This window comes from Varanus komodoensis, unplaced genomic scaffold (genome assembly GCF_004798865.1).
Source record: "Varanus komodoensis strain SLA01 unplaced genomic scaffold, ASM479886v1 scaffold3, whole genome shotgun sequence".
Taxonomy (NCBI): Eukaryota; Metazoa; Chordata; class Lepidosauria; order Squamata; family Varanidae; genus Varanus; species Varanus komodoensis.
Window position 1 is genome coordinate 58,083,566 of NW_025335761.1, and position 18,562 is coordinate 58,102,127.

Sequence of the window (18,562 nt, forward strand, 5' to 3'; positions counted from 1 at the left end):
AGGTGTCTTCTCCTTGGCCGCAAAGTCTTTGGACGGTGAGACCCGGGTGCTTTCCAGGACTTGGGGAGCCTCTGGAGTCACCCTGCGCCATCCAGGCCTGCGGCCTACTCCAGGCAGCAGCAGCTCCCTCGGGTGTTCATCAACCCCTGCTTCAAATCACGGGCACACCCGACTCTGGGGCTTCACACATTCTGGTGACTCCTCCCCACCACAGGGCCCCCCAACCTTTTCTGGCCAGTGGGCATATTTGGGATGTCAGGGTCATGCTCACAAATAGCTGCCATGGCAGGCAGGGAGACTCCCTCGCCCATGAAATGGCCGCCACGCTGGGCGTGGCCTGTGACAGAGCACCCATTTCCCAGAAGGGAAAGGGGCAGGACTAAAATAAAAGTGACTTGCCCAGGAACCTCAGTACAAAGAAGAGGTGGGGAGCTGAGCTCCACAACACAAACCCGCTCTGTCAAACCCAAATGAAGCTGGGTTGGAGGGCAGCAGTTCCTCAAGGATGTGGAAGCTTAAAATATAATAAAAGGAAATGCCAGGCCATACAACTGCCACCAGGAGGGGCAGGCAGCTGGGCTGGAGGCAAGAGGGGCCCATAAACACATTGGGGGGCCCAGCTCTATCCCTCTCTTCTGGCAACGCAAACTCTTTGCAGCAGAAGGCAGAATTTGGGGGCAGAAGGCAAGGGGCCATCCACATTCCATCAAAAGAAGAGGGTAGAAATCAGACTTTTAAAGCAGTGTGAACCTCCCAGAGGGCTTGGGCGTTGGGGCAGTACAGAAATGAAATGGAAGAATGACTAACCACCTGCTAGCTGCTCGTCATCTTCACCATCATCACTGTTACTATTACTAGTGCATTGCATTGATGCCCTGCCTTCCTTCCTTTTGTGCTTTCCAAGCTTACACAGAACTTCTCCATTCCATTTTACCTTCATAATAGCACTCTTGGGAGAAGGCTGGGCTGGGGGTGAGTGACGGGCCCAGATTCAACCAGGGGGTTCATGGCTGAGTGGGAACTAGAACCCGGATCTCCTGGGTCCCCAGTCCAACACTCTAACGAGCACACCCACCTCCATTCTCTGAGTCGGGCTTCCGGTGCTGCTTGTGGGAGAGGAGACTGCAGAGAAACAGGCCCTGGAAGAGGGGAGGGTGGAGGTCCCATTTGAGAGACAGTGTGGTGCAGTGGTTAAGGGCACAGGACTGGGACTCAGGTGATCCGGGTTCTAGTCCCAGACTCTCAGCCCAACCCACCTCACAGGGCTGTTGTGGTGGGAATAAGATTGGGAGGAAAAGAATGATGTAAGCCTCGTGGAATTTTGCATAAGAGAGCAGGCGGGATATAAATCTAATAAATAAATAAATGTGCACTCAAAATCAGGTCACCCACTCCTTCTTGATGATGAAAGTAGTTTCATAGGGACCTGCCACTGACACCGCCTAGTTTCGCCCTAAGCATTTGCAGTGGGAGGTCTGCTTGTTCTGTGCATTTACAGACTGGCTGCATTTTTATTCTGCCTTTCAGAAAATGAAAACCCACATAGGAAGCCACGCAGAGGAAGTGGGGAAAGCAAGAGTTCACAAGAACGCCTCACGGGGCGGGCCGGTCTGTGCATGCAGCACAACGAGGAGCTCACTGCATGCTTGAGAGTTAGATATGGCAAGCACAATCGATTTAATGTTTCTACTTTCTGAAGAAATCTTTGGGAGAGAGAAAAGCCGGGGTTCCTGCATCGTTAATAGTTCCGCAGAAGAGACATCTTCTCCAGCAAGCCCTGTTAAGCGTGCAAGGTGCCCTGAACCTCCTTGCCTCTGGAGGGCGAGACGCAGAGGTCGGACGGGAATGCTTCCAAGCCAGGTGCATTGCCTTGACACACAGCATGATGCGCGGGCAGCTGGGCAGGGCTGCCACTTTCAAAGCAAAAGAGGGAAGCACCGTGAATGGAGGAAGCAGATGACGTCTCAAGTGCATACAAAAAGACGGGAAGGGTGGCCTGAAATCAGTATTTTTCTGCACCCTTGAGATTTCTCTGCCTCTGCTGATCTGCGCTTGCAGTTTTAACCACTGCTTCACATATGGACAGATGGCGCTTTTCCCACCACACATCAGAGTGACCATAAAAGCTGCACCAGCCAGATGGCTTGAATGTTGAAGGCATCAGAGCAGGGCAGCCAGCAACAAGATAGCAGCTTGGCCCCTAAGGCAGGAGAGGAGCCCAGAAGCCTTCCTGAGCCCTTAAATTTGCCCCTTCTTCAGGTTTTGCTCCAGTCTTTCCCCCTTTCACACCCTCTCCTTCTCCTGGCATGCCCAGAAGAGCGCTTGCCTCAGCAGGCAGGATGGCTGGGACTGGGGAGCACCTGGCAGGAAGCAAAGGGTCCGTTTCATCTCCAGATCTGGCAACATGCACAAAGGTATTGAGGGAATTTCCGGAGGGTGAGCCAGCAGCCCCACCGGAACAGCTGAATTCTCCCTGGCCATGGAAAATAGCCAGGCTCTCAATGCCACAGGTGCCCCTCTATCCAGCAGACTATAAACATTGGTATTCAGGGACTAACAGACACTCCTCTGTGATCTTGCCAAGCTTGCAAGCCCTCACTGAAGGCCTTGCTGGAAGGAGGAGTCCTACCTGTGAAGCAGCTATGCCCCCTGCCACTTCAGCCAGAGTCACCTGAGCACAGCGGGGCGCTGCATCCCGGCATGGCCCTCACTTTTTGGCTGGCAAGCCACAGCCGCATGGGTACAGATGCTTCTTCTCACACCGACAACATTCAACTGGTGAAACAGGGAGGCCGCCCACAAACGGACCCTTTGCGCTGAATGAGTAAGAGCCCCGGTTCCCAGCGCTGTGTGTGCGTCTGTCGCCAGCAGCAAAACCCTGCACAAGCCTTTCTGGGGCTACCCAACAAGTTCACACTTGTCCTCAGCATCAGGGCAATGGTCAAAAGACAGACGTTCAAACTACAGCCCAAGAACTAAACTTGATTCATGGATACCTCAGGGCAATGACCTTTCCAGGATAAGCTTGGCTTTGCATTCCAAGACAAAGAGATGGGCTCTTCCTTCATGCTTCTGCCCAAGAAGCAAACAGAGATGTGTTTGGGGGCATTTACTAACCCCAGGTATTTTCTAATGTATCCTGAAATGGTAAAAAGCCTCACAATCAGAAATGTTTGTTTGGTGTTAGAGTAAGTACGTGCAAACTCAAAATATTAGAAAAGTATCATCAACAGTCAAGGTAAAACTATGCAAGACACACAGATACACACACACCCCCCTTCTCTGTGACACAAAAGCTCCCCAATGAAATCTCCTGGCTTCTGCCCACTTCCTGACACTCACTGCAGTTAACCCTTTCTCTCTAGTAAGGTCTTGGGGAAATTCCACTGGGCATTTTTACAGGACACTGCTTGGTTTGGGAGAAGTGAGATTCTCCAATGGCAAAACCCAGTTGATTCTGGAGCGATTTTATACTACAGGTGTGTTTTTGCTTCCAGAAAGAAAATGGTAAGAGATAAGAGCTTGAAAATTGGGAATATTAAGCAGGTGGCAGAAGATGGCGATGTCAGAAAAGGACTATGTTATGAACATTCTGGGGAGTAAAGTGCATTTGAGGTAACTTTGTTTCCCCACCTGACCGAAAGATTTTAAATGCTCCATCAGACCAGCCAAAGCCCACTACTCCAACTCCACATTTCTCCAAAAGGGACAGCACTTGCGACTCCCAAATGCAGTTTGTTCCAAGACAGCCCTTGCATTTGAAGCCTGCCTTCTCTGACCCAAACCGCACTTTCGTTTTTTTCCCCTTCCTACACAGACAGCTAGTCCGCATCCCCTTTAGTGGTGGGGGAAACAGAGGAAGGCACTGCCTCCTTTCCAGCATTTTCCCACCATTCGGGAGAGCTAAGGAAGTTCATCTGAAAATTAATTCCAAAAAACGCTTCCATCAAGCATCCTGGCTGATTAATGCGACTATCTGAGTCAAGAGTCCGGCCAGGTACGAGCTGAAGGCAACCCCTCATTTCACAGAAATCTGATATTAAAACACCCAGCAATACTTGGCCACCTTACAATAATTACTTGCATGCTAACCCTTCCAGACCCCAGAAGTTTTGCTCCACTGATTTCACTGGCATCTACAGAAAAGGATGAGACTCGGGGTTGTGTTATGTTTTTCTTTTCAGTGAAATCTCACTGGGATATTGCGTGTTAATAGCCTTTGTTTAAGATCACGGCTTTGCAGAGATTCCCTCCTGTACATGTTCACCCAGAAGTTATGCCTACTTACTTTGGAGCAAACCCCACTGATCTTAGTATGACTTGCTTCCAGGTGAAGAAGCAAAGGACTGACCTCCACATTTTCCTGCACTTTTGGTCCAGGATTCGCCAATGTCATTGGCCATTACAGTTTTGCCCAGCCAGCCAGAAACTAAGGTTTGACTCCTTTACCAAGCAAATTACTTGCTTCAGAATGATGTTATGCCCAGAGGAAACATTTTCCGGGCACAACCACTGCCTTACTTTCCACAAGCCATGTGATGCTGCTCCGACATTCCCAGTCCAAGGATAAGGATGCAGTACATCTCAGCAAGGTACTTTTTTGTCACCGCAAGCTTAATCTGGTTCTCCTGCATTTCTTTCTTTTCCAGTACGCTGGGCTTTCTGTTGGACAATAAAAAAGTGGGGAGGGGCCATAAAAATCACGAAAGTTAGCTCTTCTGACGTTTGCCTGATCCCTGACCATGGGTAGGACACTAGGAACATCTTTTTCTCACTGCAAATGTCTAGCTCCAATAAAAGAAAGATTAGCTCACAGGGCAGGGAAGGCACACCCCAGATGGCTTAGCAAGACTCCAATGATCCAGGTGGATCCATTTTATCCTGTCTGTCATTAAGTGATAAGAGGAGAATGGTGGTGGAGGCGAACAAACAAAGTGAATTGTGCTGGAATATCTCCAGTTAGGTCAACAGAAGATGCCGGGAACATCAATGTTAACATTTCCAAACCTCTGGTTTAAAATCTCATCAGGGTCAGCACAAAAGGAACAAAAGGATAGACCTGGAACGCAGCAGAGTTAAACTATGGGATTTACTACCACAACAAGAAGTGAAGGACACCAGCTCGGTGAATGGCTTTAACAGGATCAGACATGTTCTTGGAGAATGAAGGACGCCAAGGGCACCTTGCCATAATGGCTTTATATTACCCCCAGTATCACAGGGACTTGCCCCTGTGCACCCGTTGCTGGGGAACATGGGTGGGAGGGCGTTCATGCACTTGTGTTCTGTTTGTTCTCACTGGCACAGAATCATGGGCTAGATAGGAGAATTTGACCCGGCAGGGGTCTTCTTACATTCTTAACCAATCATGGTATCATTAAGCACACCTATCAAGGGGCGCATGGATTGTACTATCATAGAGTTTCCAATCCAAAGTACTTTGGCTCATTCATCAGCTCAAATGGAGACTGTACCAAGAAAATGGAAAAGCCTGCAACTTGGAAGAGCAGCTATGAAGGAACTAGAAAAGAGAATCAAGTCTAAGGACATTTCAAGGGGTCCAAGACCGAGATCACTAAGTATGGGTGGACAGTCCAGAAAACTGGCAGGAGGAAAACTGGTGCATTTGAAGCACAGTGCGGGGAGAGCTTTGCAGATTCCCTGGACCAACAGAAAGACAATAAACTGGGTCAGAGATGTAATCAAGTCAGAACTTTTCCTGGAATCAAAATGCTGAAACTGCCATACTTTGGGCACATCATGAGAAGGCAAAACTCCCTGGAAAAGACAAAAGCCACAGGCAAAACAAGAAAGGGAAGACCAAATGTGAGATGGATGGATTCCATAAAGGAAGTCACAGCCTTGAATTTACAAAAGCTGAACAGAGCTGTCACGGATAGGACATTTTAAAGGGCTTTTGTACATAGGGTTGCCATAAATCGGAGACATCTTGATGGCACACAGCAGCAGCAAGAACATCAATTTAAATGGGGTTTGTTTTATGTTAGAATTTCATGTGGAAAACTGCAGCTTTGACAACCCCACTTTCCTTGGCATCTCTGGGAAGCAAGCAAATCAGTGTCATTGGCCCCTGTTTGCAAGTGCAACAACTGGGAAGACACTTAGGCCAAGAAACTGGATCTGGTGGTCTTAAAAAGTGGAGGAGGGAGCAAAGGAGGGCTCTTTCCTTATTCCAAGGCCACACATTATGCGTTCCTGTTTTTATCTGGGGCCACAAAAGCAACAGATCATGGGGAAAAGTCTGAAGGGACCAAGGGATGCAGAAGCGACCTCAAGGAGCTGCAAAGGCACATGGGTCCTGGAAATACTAAGCGGCAGAGACTCTGACAGGAAGCAGCCGGGGTGCCCAAGGGAAGCGTGGGAGGATGCGGGATGCACGGGTGGCGTCCCAGGAGGCTGTGGGGGACTACAAAGGTGCCCGGCATCAACAAGCAACTCCGGCAGGTGGTCGCCAGTCAGAGGAGCGTGACCCAGCACCGCAACGGAAGAGTGCCTGGAATTTGCTTGACTGTCCAGCCACTGCTCCAGGCAGCCCAGTCCTGGTCAGTCTGATTTGTGGCAGCTCTCTAAGGAGTAACTGGGGCTTGCTGTAGAAGCACACGCAGCAGGTCCCAAGTTCAATCCCTGGCATCTCCAGGTTGGGCTAGGCACGAATCCTCTGAGTCCCTGGAAAGCGGCTGCCAATCAGTGTAGACAAGCCTGGCCCAGACTCAATGGTCTGTATTAGGCAGCTTCTTGTGTTTTAATGTCCTGAGCTTAGAGATGTGTCTCAGCTGGAGATATCTTTAATGCACACGACTGTAGGATTGAAATCATGGCCTTCTACGTGCAAAGCGGACCCCTCCTAAGCATGGCAGGGCATCGTCTACCCTGTGCTTAAACAAAGTCCGCATGTTTGGCACATGCACTGGGGCTGCGGGGGCATGAAAAGATGAGGAAGTTCTGTTGACAACGTGGCAGTTCAAAGGGGTCCCCAGCCCCCTGGGGCTGCTTAAAGGGCTGCAAAGGGACACCTGTTCTGCTAGGGGTTCCCTCTCACCAGCTGAAAAACACGGATGGTTCCAACCCCACATACTGAGAAACAGAAACTCCTGCAGCCTGCTCCAATCATGCACACTTGGCCAATGTTCCACTCATGCACACTTGGCTTGTCCCACTGTTTTACATGCTAGTGCCACTAATGAAGGCGATTATGTAGGGCAATGAAGCACCACCCTGTGACCCCCAGCAGTTCCATTTGGCCTCTTCTCTGACTAATCGGAGCACCTCCCACATACTGTTGCTCCAAGTCTGTTGTTCTAGTCACCAGGACTAGAAACTTGGCACTAGCCCATTTAAACTCAATGGACTCCAGTTTGACTGCCATGGCTCACTCCTGAAGAGTGGCTAGAGATACTTGGTCCGACTCTCCAGCCCTTTCATAGGACAGTTTTCCAGGGCTCCTGGGGTGGGAGACACGACCTCTGAGACAGGATAGATTGGGCTTGCATCTGTGGCCGCTGGCTGCTGCATTCAAAACCCCAAACCAGCGTTCGAACTGGGCTGGCACTGTGGAATCCACAGGAATGTGAGAAGGCATGCGGGGAGGATATTCAGTGGGGCCTGACCCCGGAATCTTATGCAAATGGCTGGGCCCAGCCTCATTTGGGTGGAGAAAGCCCCTTGCATGCCTTGGTACTGGAGAGGCTGGGAGGGACTGTGGGCACGAGGTCTCGGGGAGGAGGCGCACCTGCTGTGCACTAGCGCAATCCCTGAACTCTGGAAGACACCCATAAAAGCCCTCTTACTTACCCCATAAAAGATTTGGGTTTCATCTCCAGGGCTATTTTTTCCAAATAAAAAGAGATATAGTACAGCAGAGCCATGAGGAAATCATCCAGCTGCTTGCATCTGGTGAGGAAAAGGTTAAAACCCAAAATGTCACACACGCAGACATCATCACACAGCAGGAGCACAAGGCAAATAACGGCATGTGCTGGCTGTTCCAACCATTTCCCCTTCCTGTTACAGCCCCTTTCCTCACGTTGGGCATCGCTTTGAGGTTCTGCACAGGCCTGCAGATTTGGGGGAACAGGCGCAAAGGGCTTCAGCAGGAAAGAGAGCTTCGGGGTCTCCAAGGTGCAAGCAGAAGGTACTGCAAAGGGTTTGGGATCTTGGGCTTTATCTGCTGTTAAGCCGCAGTAGGAGTGCTTTTCTGCTTTCTCCCCTAGTTTGGCAGCCAAACTTCCCATTCCCATATATAGCCTCTTCCATTAATTACTTTTCTGAAAAAAGGCCCTGTCAAATATTGAACGCATGCACATAATGCTGATGGAATGTGTGAGAACCTAAGAAAGCCTCTGTTGGCAAAGAGCAGGTCTGCGTGCTCGCTTCAGACCTGGATCGGGGCTGAGCTAGGCATGCCGCAGAGGGAAGGGACACAGCAGACAAGATGTTGCCCTGCCTAGAAGACTCCTCCCAAGTGGAAAATTAGCATGTTGTGCTGGTTTTCCACTTGCAGTGACCTTTCCTTTAATGTTGGGAGAACACAAATCCCCAGATCACAGAATAGTAGAGTTGGAAGGGGCCATGAAGGCCATTGAGTCCAACCGCCTGCTGTTGCAGGACACCACGTGACACCATCCCACTCAGCTGGCTGTCCAGTTTCTTCTGGAATGTCTCTGGTGTGGGAGAGCCTACCACCTCTCCAGGCAGCTGATTTCACTGCAGTATTGCCCTGATAGTGAGGAAGCTTTTCCTGAAGTCCAGCCTGAATCTGGGTTGACACAACTTGACTTGATTATTCCGTGTCCTACACTCCGGCATCAGCAAGAAGAAATCTTGACCTTCCTCTTTGTGGCAGCCTTTGAGGTCCTTATAGAGGGATCTCATGTCCCCCCTCAGCCTTCTCTTCTCAAGGCTGAACATGCCCAGTTCTCTCAGTCTCTCCTCACAGGGCAGTGCTTCCAACCCCTAGATCATTTTTGTTGCCCTCTGCTGGACCCTTTCTAATTTACCTGCATCTTTCTTAAATCTGGGTGCCCAGAACTGGACACAGCATTCCAGATGAAGTCTGACTAGTGAGGAGTATAGAGGAACCACTACTTCTCGTGATACTGTTTTAGATGTTTGAGGCCTAAAACCCCAGAAGCCTTGCCAGCATGCTCAGAGGCCCAGAGTGATGGAGCAGGGGTCCAAAACCTCTGCAGGCCCACTTTCTGTCTGCCCTGATGGACATGGATAGTTTAAAGCTACCTGGCCCCTGCTAGACCCTTGCAGCCCAAAGGGACACTTCCCATCACCTCTGCTCACCTGTATGGACGGTCCGGAGCTTCCGGGCAACTGGGGAGCACGGGGTGGACGTGGACAGTGCCACGTAGCATTTGAAGTGGCCCCTTAAAGGCTAGCACATTTAGAGGGAGAGGACTTTATATCTGGGGAAGTGACTGGATCATAATGACATTTTAAAATAAAGGAACATGGATCTTTTTGTTAACAGCAATGGCTGCTTAGCCAAAACGCTTACTGGTTGCCTTGGTCTAGTCCTGCTCTTGCAGCTTAGCCATCCTCACAGGGCTGTTGTGATGGTAAATGGGGGCGGGGGTGACATTACTGTACATCACCCTGAGCTCAGTGGAAGGAGCCTAAACTTCAGGCTCCATCTAACAGAGTCATATATCACTGACCATATTTTAAAACATTGCTAAGGACTTTACAAGAAAATTTAATACATTAAATATATAACAATATACACTAAAAGCAATTTAAACAGCTAGTAACTGTGAAAACCATGTACGTGAAACATTAATAAAAGCATTTAAACCACTCCAGCACCGTCACTGCAAATAACGGCCTGGGCTGCATAACTGTCAGGTCTTTTGCTGGCACCTGAAGCAAGCTGCAGGTGGTGCCTCTCAAATCCCAGGGGGAGGCCATTCTGTAAGATGGGTGCCAGCACCAAGAAGGCTCACCTCTTGGTTGCTACAAGAGGGGAATATGCAGGTTGCAGTATAATTGGCAAGGCCTCCTCTGATTAGCTAAAAGAGTTCATAGATCTGTACTGGGACTCTAACTGGTAACCAGGTCCCCAGTTGTCCCCAGAACCTTTATGTATTTTATTTATTCTATGTATTTTTTTTTGTATTTATATGTGGGATTTTAATGATTGTAAGCCGCCCCGAGGCTTATGCGAAGGGGGTGGCATATAAGCTGTCTAAATAAATAAATAAATATGCCAATAGCAGGATCGTGGGTTTGGCTCAGCAGTTAAGAGACAGCCAATGCTAGTGTATTGGGTATATTAACCCAGCAATCATCACAACAGCCCTGTAAGGTAGATCAGTGTTATACTCATGTAACTGCTGCTGGGGCAATTGCTTGTCTCAGGCCCACCTGCGAGTTCATATGACAGCTAAAACGTTGGCTTTCCTTCCTGACCGACAATCCCAGTCAACTTCCTTATATGTAAAGTGGGGGAGACCCAACGCCAGCTGGAGGGAGCTCATAGGGGCCGTGGCCTGGTGTTAGTGTATTTGGGGCTTTCTGCCATTCTTCCAGTCATGGGATTGTAAGAACCTGCTCAGGATTTAGTCATGATGATGGAACAAAGAGGATTTCACTCACTGTGATTGCCCAGGCACGATACTCAACATCCAAGGCCCTCCTCCAAGTGCCAATTCCGAGCGAGGGTCAGAGGGCAGCAACAAGAGCGAGGGCTTTCTCAGTGGTGGCCCCTTCTATGGAATGACCTCCCCACTGGGAGCCTGCCTGGAGCCAACCTTGTCATCTTTACGGAGCCAGATTCAGATGACCCTTTATGCCAAGGCTTTTAAAAATATGCTTGGTTATCCAGGGGCTTGAAGGGATTAACCATTCCAGGTTGTTTCTCATTTACAGGGTCAGTCTTTACTGTATTTTTAGCTGGTTTTAAAAAATGTTTTAAGATTTTATTGTCTTTTTTGGACTGTTGTAAACTACACAGGGGGTCTTGACTATTATGAGAGAAATACAGAAATATCAGTATTGTTCTTGCTGTTATTTTATAGTCCTCTACCAGCTTCACTGGCTTCCCATCGAAGTCTGGGCTCAATTCAAGGTGTTGGTAATCACCTATAAAGCCCTTAATGGCTTGGGACCCGGATACCTGAAGGAACGCCTGCGGCCATATTTGCCCTCCCGCCCCTTGAGATCGGCAGCAGAGGCTCTCCTCCGGGAGCCTTCCGTGAGAGATATCAGGAAGCAAAGTCCTGGCGCTGTCGTTATTTGTTTTTCGGCGCCAGGCCAAGACCTTTTTATTCAAACAATATTTTAATAATGTTTAATATTTATAGGTTTTAATTGTGCAGCCAGTGTGTTTCCAGGTTTTAATTGTAATTGTAATTGTTATTTGTTTTGTATTTATTTATTTCTGTGAGCCGTCCCGAGGCTATATAGCAAGGGAACAGCATATAAAAACTTTAAATAAATAAATAAATAAATAAGATACTGAGACATCCAACGGGAAAACAGAAATACCAAGCTGCATACCTCATAACTATGGAAAAAGAAGGGACGTGAAAGGAATCGTCTTCATGGGCCAGAAACAAAGCTGCATCTAAAATATGCAAAGTAAAGGAAAGCTACATCAGAGAAATCCCATCAGCACAATCTTAACAAATGTTTTCACAAACTGCTTTATGGAGTCACATTTTTATTCCCACCTCCTTTCAGGATGCTCTCTACCTTTTTTCTTCCCTACACCTGGGAAGTCGGCTGGAGACACATCACTGGTGGCAAATCACCCAGGAAGCCTCCCCAGCTGTGACTGGACCTGCTCTCCTGGCCTCTTCCAATCTGACATCTTCCAATGCAGTGGACTACAATTCCAAATATCCACAGCCAGCAAGGGAAAGGCTGTTATCCATTGTACTTGACCCTTTGTCACTAGACTACCTTCTGATCTGCTCTGACAGAGCTGAAAAGCAGTGGCGGGTTTTTTCTGCCTGCCTTTTTTTCTGTCTGAACATGAATAGGACTGTACCTTTACTTACTTAAACTCTACTGATATTTCATAAGTAGGGTCTCAGAGAAACAGTAAAATGATAATTATGTCCTAACAATTGTCCCCCCTCCCCCACAACAATCCCAATCTATCCCAAATTCAAGGACTGTGAGATTGGGGGAGTGGAGACAGACAGACATTATGAGAAAAAGAACACACTGCTATCTCGAACAAGTTACTAAGAATAGATCCCACTGAATTTTGTTGGACTTACTTTCAGAATAGCCAATATTACCATCACCCTGTGAAAGTTTAATGCAAAGTAAGAATAAGGAAAAGAGCCCCTTAAACTTAGTCAAAAAGCAAAGGTAACTGTGTTTGCCAGAAGAAAAATTCCCAAATCCATATCAGCACAATATCATTGTTAGGGTAACTCAAGGTCACAAAAATGCATCTTCATCAGACAAGATGGTAGAAAAAGCAGGTTAAGTTCGGCTAGGAGAGGAGAGACTCACTTGAACTTTAAGACATGAAGGTTCTATGGTCAAAGTGTTCGGAAGAAACAGGGAAAGTGGCTGCAGGAATTCACATTAGGCTGTGATGGTTTCTGGTTTCTGTCCTGGGACTACTCCAGGAATGCTGGAACAAAGAATCAAACAAGCAACGGGTGATCTGCCCTTTCTGAGCTTCTCCTCTCCCACCACGCATCTCATTTTTGTAATACCTTCCCTGATAAAGAGCTCTGGAGAGCTCAAAAACTTGCATGCTTGTCGTGACCTCAGGCTGGCCTAACAAAGGTATTACACGAATACGTATTTTGGAATTTTCCTTGAACTCGGCTTTATTTCATCTTGACAACAGTCCACCTTTGTCCCAGGAGTACAAGCTCAGACCAACACAGGGGAGTATGATAAAGTCAGCTAGGAGAGGTCCATGCCCTCCACCCTGAGTTCCTCGGAGGACAGGCAGAACAAAAGTGCAGGAAATGCAGCCAATACTGTGTGTGCCGCCCGTTCTCTGGAGCTCTGCTGGGGCCTGCCTGGTCTCTTGTGAACCGAACGTTCCCACGAAAGGATGGTGACTGTTCAAGCAGGAATGTGCAGAGGAAGAGTCTTGAGCCGACGACGTGGCTTCTCGACCATCAAGAATGCTACTGCGCAGCCAAGGGGCCTCATGCTGCAGGACCTTATGAAGTACCGTGCAGCAGGCCAGACTGCCCACCACGCTTGCGCCACTCCCTGGCTCAGGAAGAGGAAGGTCCTTCCCATCCCCTGCGGCCTGATGGTTTTACGAGTGAATACCAGGGGCAGGATGTGGGACTTTTCTGCCTGCAGACCTGGCACTTGGCCACTAAACTCCGTGCAAGCAAATGTGAGGGGGCAGGAACACGTGTCAACAACTCAGCCGGGTTGCCGTGTGTTGGAGGCCACACCGGGCCCGCAGATATGTGCAAGTGTAGACGTGGCCTAAGAGGATGAGGACTAGAAAGAAAAGGGCGTAACACAGGCCCTAGTTTTCTTGGAGGAGGTAAAACGCCTCCTGACTGCATTTCTTTCACTTATTCGTATGTGATGTTTTTATATCCACAGCCAATAAAATACTTGTGCATTGAGTAATAGAAAGAAGAGAAGCTGCTACTGATGATGCTGATGATGATCACAGAAATATAGAAAAGCTTTAGACTGCTGGTGGGACTCACAAAATTCATTGGTTTGCCATACAAAAGCATTCCCTGCACAGAGGAAAAAGACTTTTGGGCCGAACTAGACATGATACTAAATGTGCGCTTGTATTTCAGATGCATGCCTTTAAAAAATTCAAACAGCAACCACTGCGAGGGCTGATAAGAAATGGGAAGTCTGACTCTTTATTCTCCTGCTGAGATTTTCATCAAAATGACTTCTCTGAAGTTGCCAATGGGCTTTGGATGACTGCTCCTGCTGGGACAGTCCTGGGAAGTCCTGGGTGGGCAATTGTCCTGCTAGTGGGTGAAGCAATGACATAGTTCCACTAGCTGAAAGAGATCATCAAGTTATATCTATATCATGGGCAGGCAGAAGGCAGATTGGAATCTGTTGGGAGTTGTCTGGATGATTTGCAGTAGGGTTTCTGACTCCTAATTGTGTGAATAAAACAGAGGAATCACTCTTCTGAATTAGGTTACTGAAGCAGCAAGCTTGGATTTCTTGTTTGAAAGGAATCCTGAGCTTAATTCCTGCACAAACTACCCTTTCCCAAGTACCCTGTTCCTTAATTCCTTGCCTGCCTGAGCCACTGTTTTGCACATGGATCCAGTTGATGGATGCAAATCATGCCGGCTGTGTAAACTAGAGCTGTGGGTTCAGAATAACTCTGAATCGGATATTCTGAAGAGGCCCAATCATCAAGCTATAGGTGGTGTAAAACCACTCTGTAATCCAGTGCAAAGCACTTGTGCTTACTCACACTTAACATCTTCTAGAGTAATCAATTCACTCGGCGCTTTCTTCACCATGCGAGGTGTTTTGTCTTCTCGGCTAGAGGATCGTACAGTAAGAATATCTCGAAATAAGCTAGGCCTACAGAGAAGATGGGGAGGGGAAAGAACATACACTGCGTTTCTCCAGGCACAGAAAACAAAGCAATGCTGAGAAACCCTTTTTAAGTAGAAGAGAAAGGGCACCTCCAACCTCAGATGGACAAAAATAACACACACGGAAGACAATCCTTTATCCTCTTGATATTGTCTGGGAGGCCATAAAATTACTTGGAGCCCAAGCTTGGCTCCAGCATAGAAAGAACCACATTAATGGAAATGTATCACCACCCTCGTCTCATAACAAGCTGCTCAGATCATTTCTCCATTTATTTTTTATTACTGTTACTATTATTTATTACTTGTCTTATTTATGAGTTCTTGTATAGCCGAAACTCTTATGGTGACATATATAACCTACTCATCCTACATACATACGATAAACACAATAAACCAAAGATGCACATTATTTTTAAAAAAGTTTTAAAGGTGGCACCGTAACTTTAAATAGTTTTAAAAGTGTTAGGTGTCCAAGCAACTAAACTTAGGAAAAGTTTTAAATATTATAAAAATGTTTTAAATACATCATCTATAATAATAAAAGAGTATATGCATCTGTTCGGCATACATACTAATGGGACTCCAAGAGGGTACATTTTGGGGTTATTTGATTTAAAAACACATTCATATAGTTTAATTAAATGCATCTGTGTCAAGGGACCCTACCTTGTCTCAGCTGCGGGGCACATTTTGGATTCTGAGGGAGTGTTGCTGGCACTCCAACAAAACAGCTGCTGCGGACTTGCTCATTCATAAAACGGCTGCTCTGGTAGGCCTGGCTTTCACAACAGTCTCACATCTCCAAAAGCAAATGGGTGAGACTAAAAGGAATGTGATGTGGCTAAGAAACTATGTGCACAGTGAGGTGGGATCTGAATCCAAAAAAACATGGCCAGCCTTTTGCACTTCAGCAAAGCAATCTCCCAGCAAGTTCCCCCTTCCCTGCTTTTAGTCGAAGAATAATAAAAATAAACATCAGGGAGGGCAGGGAACCTGGGAGGCAGCAACAGCTCCTCATTACAGACCTTGCTGGAGGATCATGGTGTTGAAACCTGCAGTACATCTTTGGCTATACAGCTATACAGCAGCCCCACCCCTGGGAAATAGAGTGGCTCAGCCCCTCCCTCAGGTGCATATGGGGTGCCCCATGGCAAGGGTCATGCCTAGGAGCACCACTGGGCTTGGCTTCACTCAGAGAATGTGGCAGAGTGTGTTTAACTGTGGCAGTCATGGAAGTTTGCTGGAAAGATTCACAATCCCAGACTCAAGGCTATTCCAATCTGTACAGAAGCAGAAGTTTGAAACTAAAGCCAGCATGAGCCATGTTTGTACGGTTGCAGCTCTGAGAGTTTTTAAGCGGAATCACCTCTCCAGTGTTTTTGATCCAGGTTCCTGAAAGTGGATGGTTTTGCCTTTCTTCGTCCTCTCCTTAAGTTCCTTGGGTTCCTCCTTTGGCTGGGCACTGGGGCATAAAGAGAGAGGCTTTTTCAGTAACAGAAAATGCCCTTGTGAATGGCAATGTGCACAACTCCCTGGTAAGCAAATAAGAGACCAATGGAACATGGCGTCCCTTTTACTATGTGAGAATGACTACCTGGCCAATCAGAAATTCTCAGTGCAAATGCTACTCTTCTGCTAGCCAGGGACTTTTCTCTGGGGGTGCAGGCAGACGTAACATTCATGGTGCAGGGGGAGGGCTCAGCATGCATCTCTCACCTGCAGGGAAGCCCAGGTTAAAAGCAGAAGTACAAACAACTAATGGAAATGTGCCCCTTCCAAATTGTTTCAGTTGTACTACGTACCTGCCTTACTGAGACTTATCTCAAAATATGACTCTAGCAGAGATTGGAGGGTGGGCGAGTTTAAGGTGAGGGTACTAAATGTCAGCACTGTACACGAACCCTTTCCACTTCACAGGTGCAGTACAAGGTTCTGATTTTGGTTTGGGGTTGTTGTTTTTTTCAAAGGGCTGGGCACATCTGGACCGACTGCTTTGCAGGAATGAAACTGTCTTATTAACCACCTTCATAGCTAGAAGGATTGGATGCAGGGTTGGGGCATTATAGCTGCCTCCCTCCTTCTGCTGTGGAATGCATCCTCCCCATCACCCTGCGAGGTCTACTGGGCATCCTTTCCTTGATAAGAAAAACCCCACCTCCGTTCCTTTTGCCACAAGGACACTATTAATATGTGCTGAGGACTGATTCTGCTTCCACTGCTTGGCTGGTTGCTGAGTAGTTTTAGATTTCACTTGCTTTAGTGCTTTCAGTACTATTCTCTGCTCTTAATGTGAGGTGCCTTGTGAACGAGACCACCAAAAAGTATGTACAAATAAATAAGGGTGCAATTCTGTACAAGTTTAGAAGCACAAAGTCCTTCCGCTCCCAGCATCCTCCAGCCAGCCATGGGAGCTGTAACACTTGTTGTAACCTGTCTAAATGCACAGTGTCCTTAATAAATAAAACAGAACGCCAGAGAAGGAAAGGCAGGGAGAATTCTTACCTTGAAAATTCAAGAGTTCTAGTCTCTTCTCTCCAGTACCACAAACCAGGATTGGCTTTTGTCAACTGCAAGTTTTAAAATATGGAGGTATTCACGTATTTAAATCTATACTTTTCTGTGTTAAGATTTCCCAGTAGAAAGGCCAGTGAATTTGGCAGTACTGTTATGTTGACTGTTTATCTAAAATATTTTTAATCTGACTGTTAAACCAAAAATGGCTCTCAGAGCAACTTACAAAGGACAGCAATTAAGCAATTCACCCTCACCCTTTCAACCTGAAAGGCCAATAACAAGTATAGATAAATTCAGTCCCAAGGCAAGGACAGCCAATGGAATGCACAAGGCTACTACTGGCCCACTAACAGAATCCAGATATGCCCTGAATTCCCAGGGTCTGATGTCAGGGTCTGCCCCATGTCTTCATTTCTTTTATCTGAAGTAGATTTATCCCATACCTCAGCTAAAAAAAGGGGGATGGCAAATTGACCAGCAAAATAAGATAGTCCTTACTTTCAGACTTATACTTTAAAAGGCATGACACACAAGGAAAGCGGATAAGGAGGGAAAAGGAAAACATGAAGGACATTTTCAACAGGGTTGGTGGAATGGCCCTGTTTTGCCTCTGATCTCTGAAGTGGAAGGGTGAGATAGTCCAACTCGCTTCCGCCTCCTTCTGACCTCCTTTTGCACAAAGTACTGGGCAACTGCTAGCCCAGGAAGAGTATGGGGAGCAAGAAGAAGAGAGGGGAACCCACGTGGAGCAGGTCCCGCTATTTCAAGTTGTAAAGGGCAGGATGTGAAAAAAGGGCAAACATTAAACAAGAAAGTGAGAAAGGGATATAAAATAAACACAGCAACAACAAAAATCAACATCTTCCACTTTTGACTATACCACTTTACCATTACGTTCAAACTTGGGAGAATCATGGCTTATCTTTATTCATTTATCCTTTGTTCATTGAAACAAACCAAGACCAATATACGAGGGGTCTTTAAAAAGTTTCTGCACTTTTTTACTCTATGTATTAAGAATTTCCAAAACAAATTACAACTTTTCTACATAGTCATCTTGCTTTGCGATGCATTTTTCCCAGTGTCGTCCCAACTTAATGCCATCACTAAATAATATATAAAATATAAAAGTGCGGGAACTTTCTGAAGACCTCTCGTAGTCTGCCTTGTGGGAGTTGGATGCAGACTTCAGGCATACCTATGGCAGCCTCCCTGAAATCCACGGGAATGAAGTTAATCCCACGCCCGATGCCGCTTTCTGAGGTTTCGAACCGTTCTGACCGTTGCCTTTTTTGCACTCATGGCCGGCGCTCACTGCCCAGAGGGCCTCGGCTTCCACTGCCGGCCGGAGAGACCCCAAATACGCGGAACACCGAGCCCCGGTTCCCCGCGCCGCGGCCGGCCGGGCAGCCCGAGGCGCCCCGGGGCACTCACCGGCAGGACCGCTCCGTGGGGCAGCTCCAGAAACTGCAGCTCCGACATGCCGAGGCTTG

The 18,562-nt window shown here is 47.4% G+C and overlaps 1 protein-coding gene and 1 long non-coding RNA gene across 3 annotated transcripts in view; one reads left to right on the top strand and one right to left on the bottom strand.

The window, feature by feature from the left end:
• The window catches only part of LOC123026688, a 24,094-nt gene extending 20,037 nt beyond the window's left edge, over nucleotides 1-4,057 (top strand). Inside the window, exon 5 of the long non-coding RNA XR_006415358.1 lies at nucleotides 1,528-4,057. This is a non-coding gene — a long non-coding RNA (uncharacterized LOC123026688). The remainder of the gene's footprint in view (nucleotides 1-1,527) is intronic.
• PPP1R36 (protein phosphatase 1 regulatory subunit 36) overlaps nucleotides 1-18,556 on the bottom strand; it is a 24,017-nt gene extending 5,461 nt beyond the window's left edge. The window contains exons 1-7 of one of the 2 annotated variants that reach the window (XM_044436589.1): nucleotides 18,504-18,556; nucleotides 17,058-17,122; nucleotides 15,922-16,017; nucleotides 14,426-14,538; nucleotides 11,527-11,593; nucleotides 7,813-7,911; nucleotides 4,522-4,662 (exon numbers count right to left, since the gene is read on the bottom strand). In XM_044436589.1, coding sequence (XP_044292524.1) covers nucleotides 4,522-4,662; nucleotides 7,813-7,911; nucleotides 11,527-11,593; nucleotides 14,426-14,538; nucleotides 15,922-16,017; nucleotides 17,058-17,122; nucleotides 18,504-18,551 — 629 coding nt within the window. In that variant the 5' untranslated portion in view covers nucleotides 18,552-18,556. Of the gene's footprint in view, nucleotides 1-4,521; nucleotides 4,663-7,812; nucleotides 7,912-11,526; nucleotides 11,594-14,425; nucleotides 14,539-15,221; nucleotides 15,494-15,921; nucleotides 16,018-17,057; nucleotides 17,123-18,503 lie in introns of those variants that run through there. The other variant, XM_044436590.1, reaches the window with a different exon arrangement.
• Nucleotides 18,557-18,562: the final 6 nt, after the last annotated feature.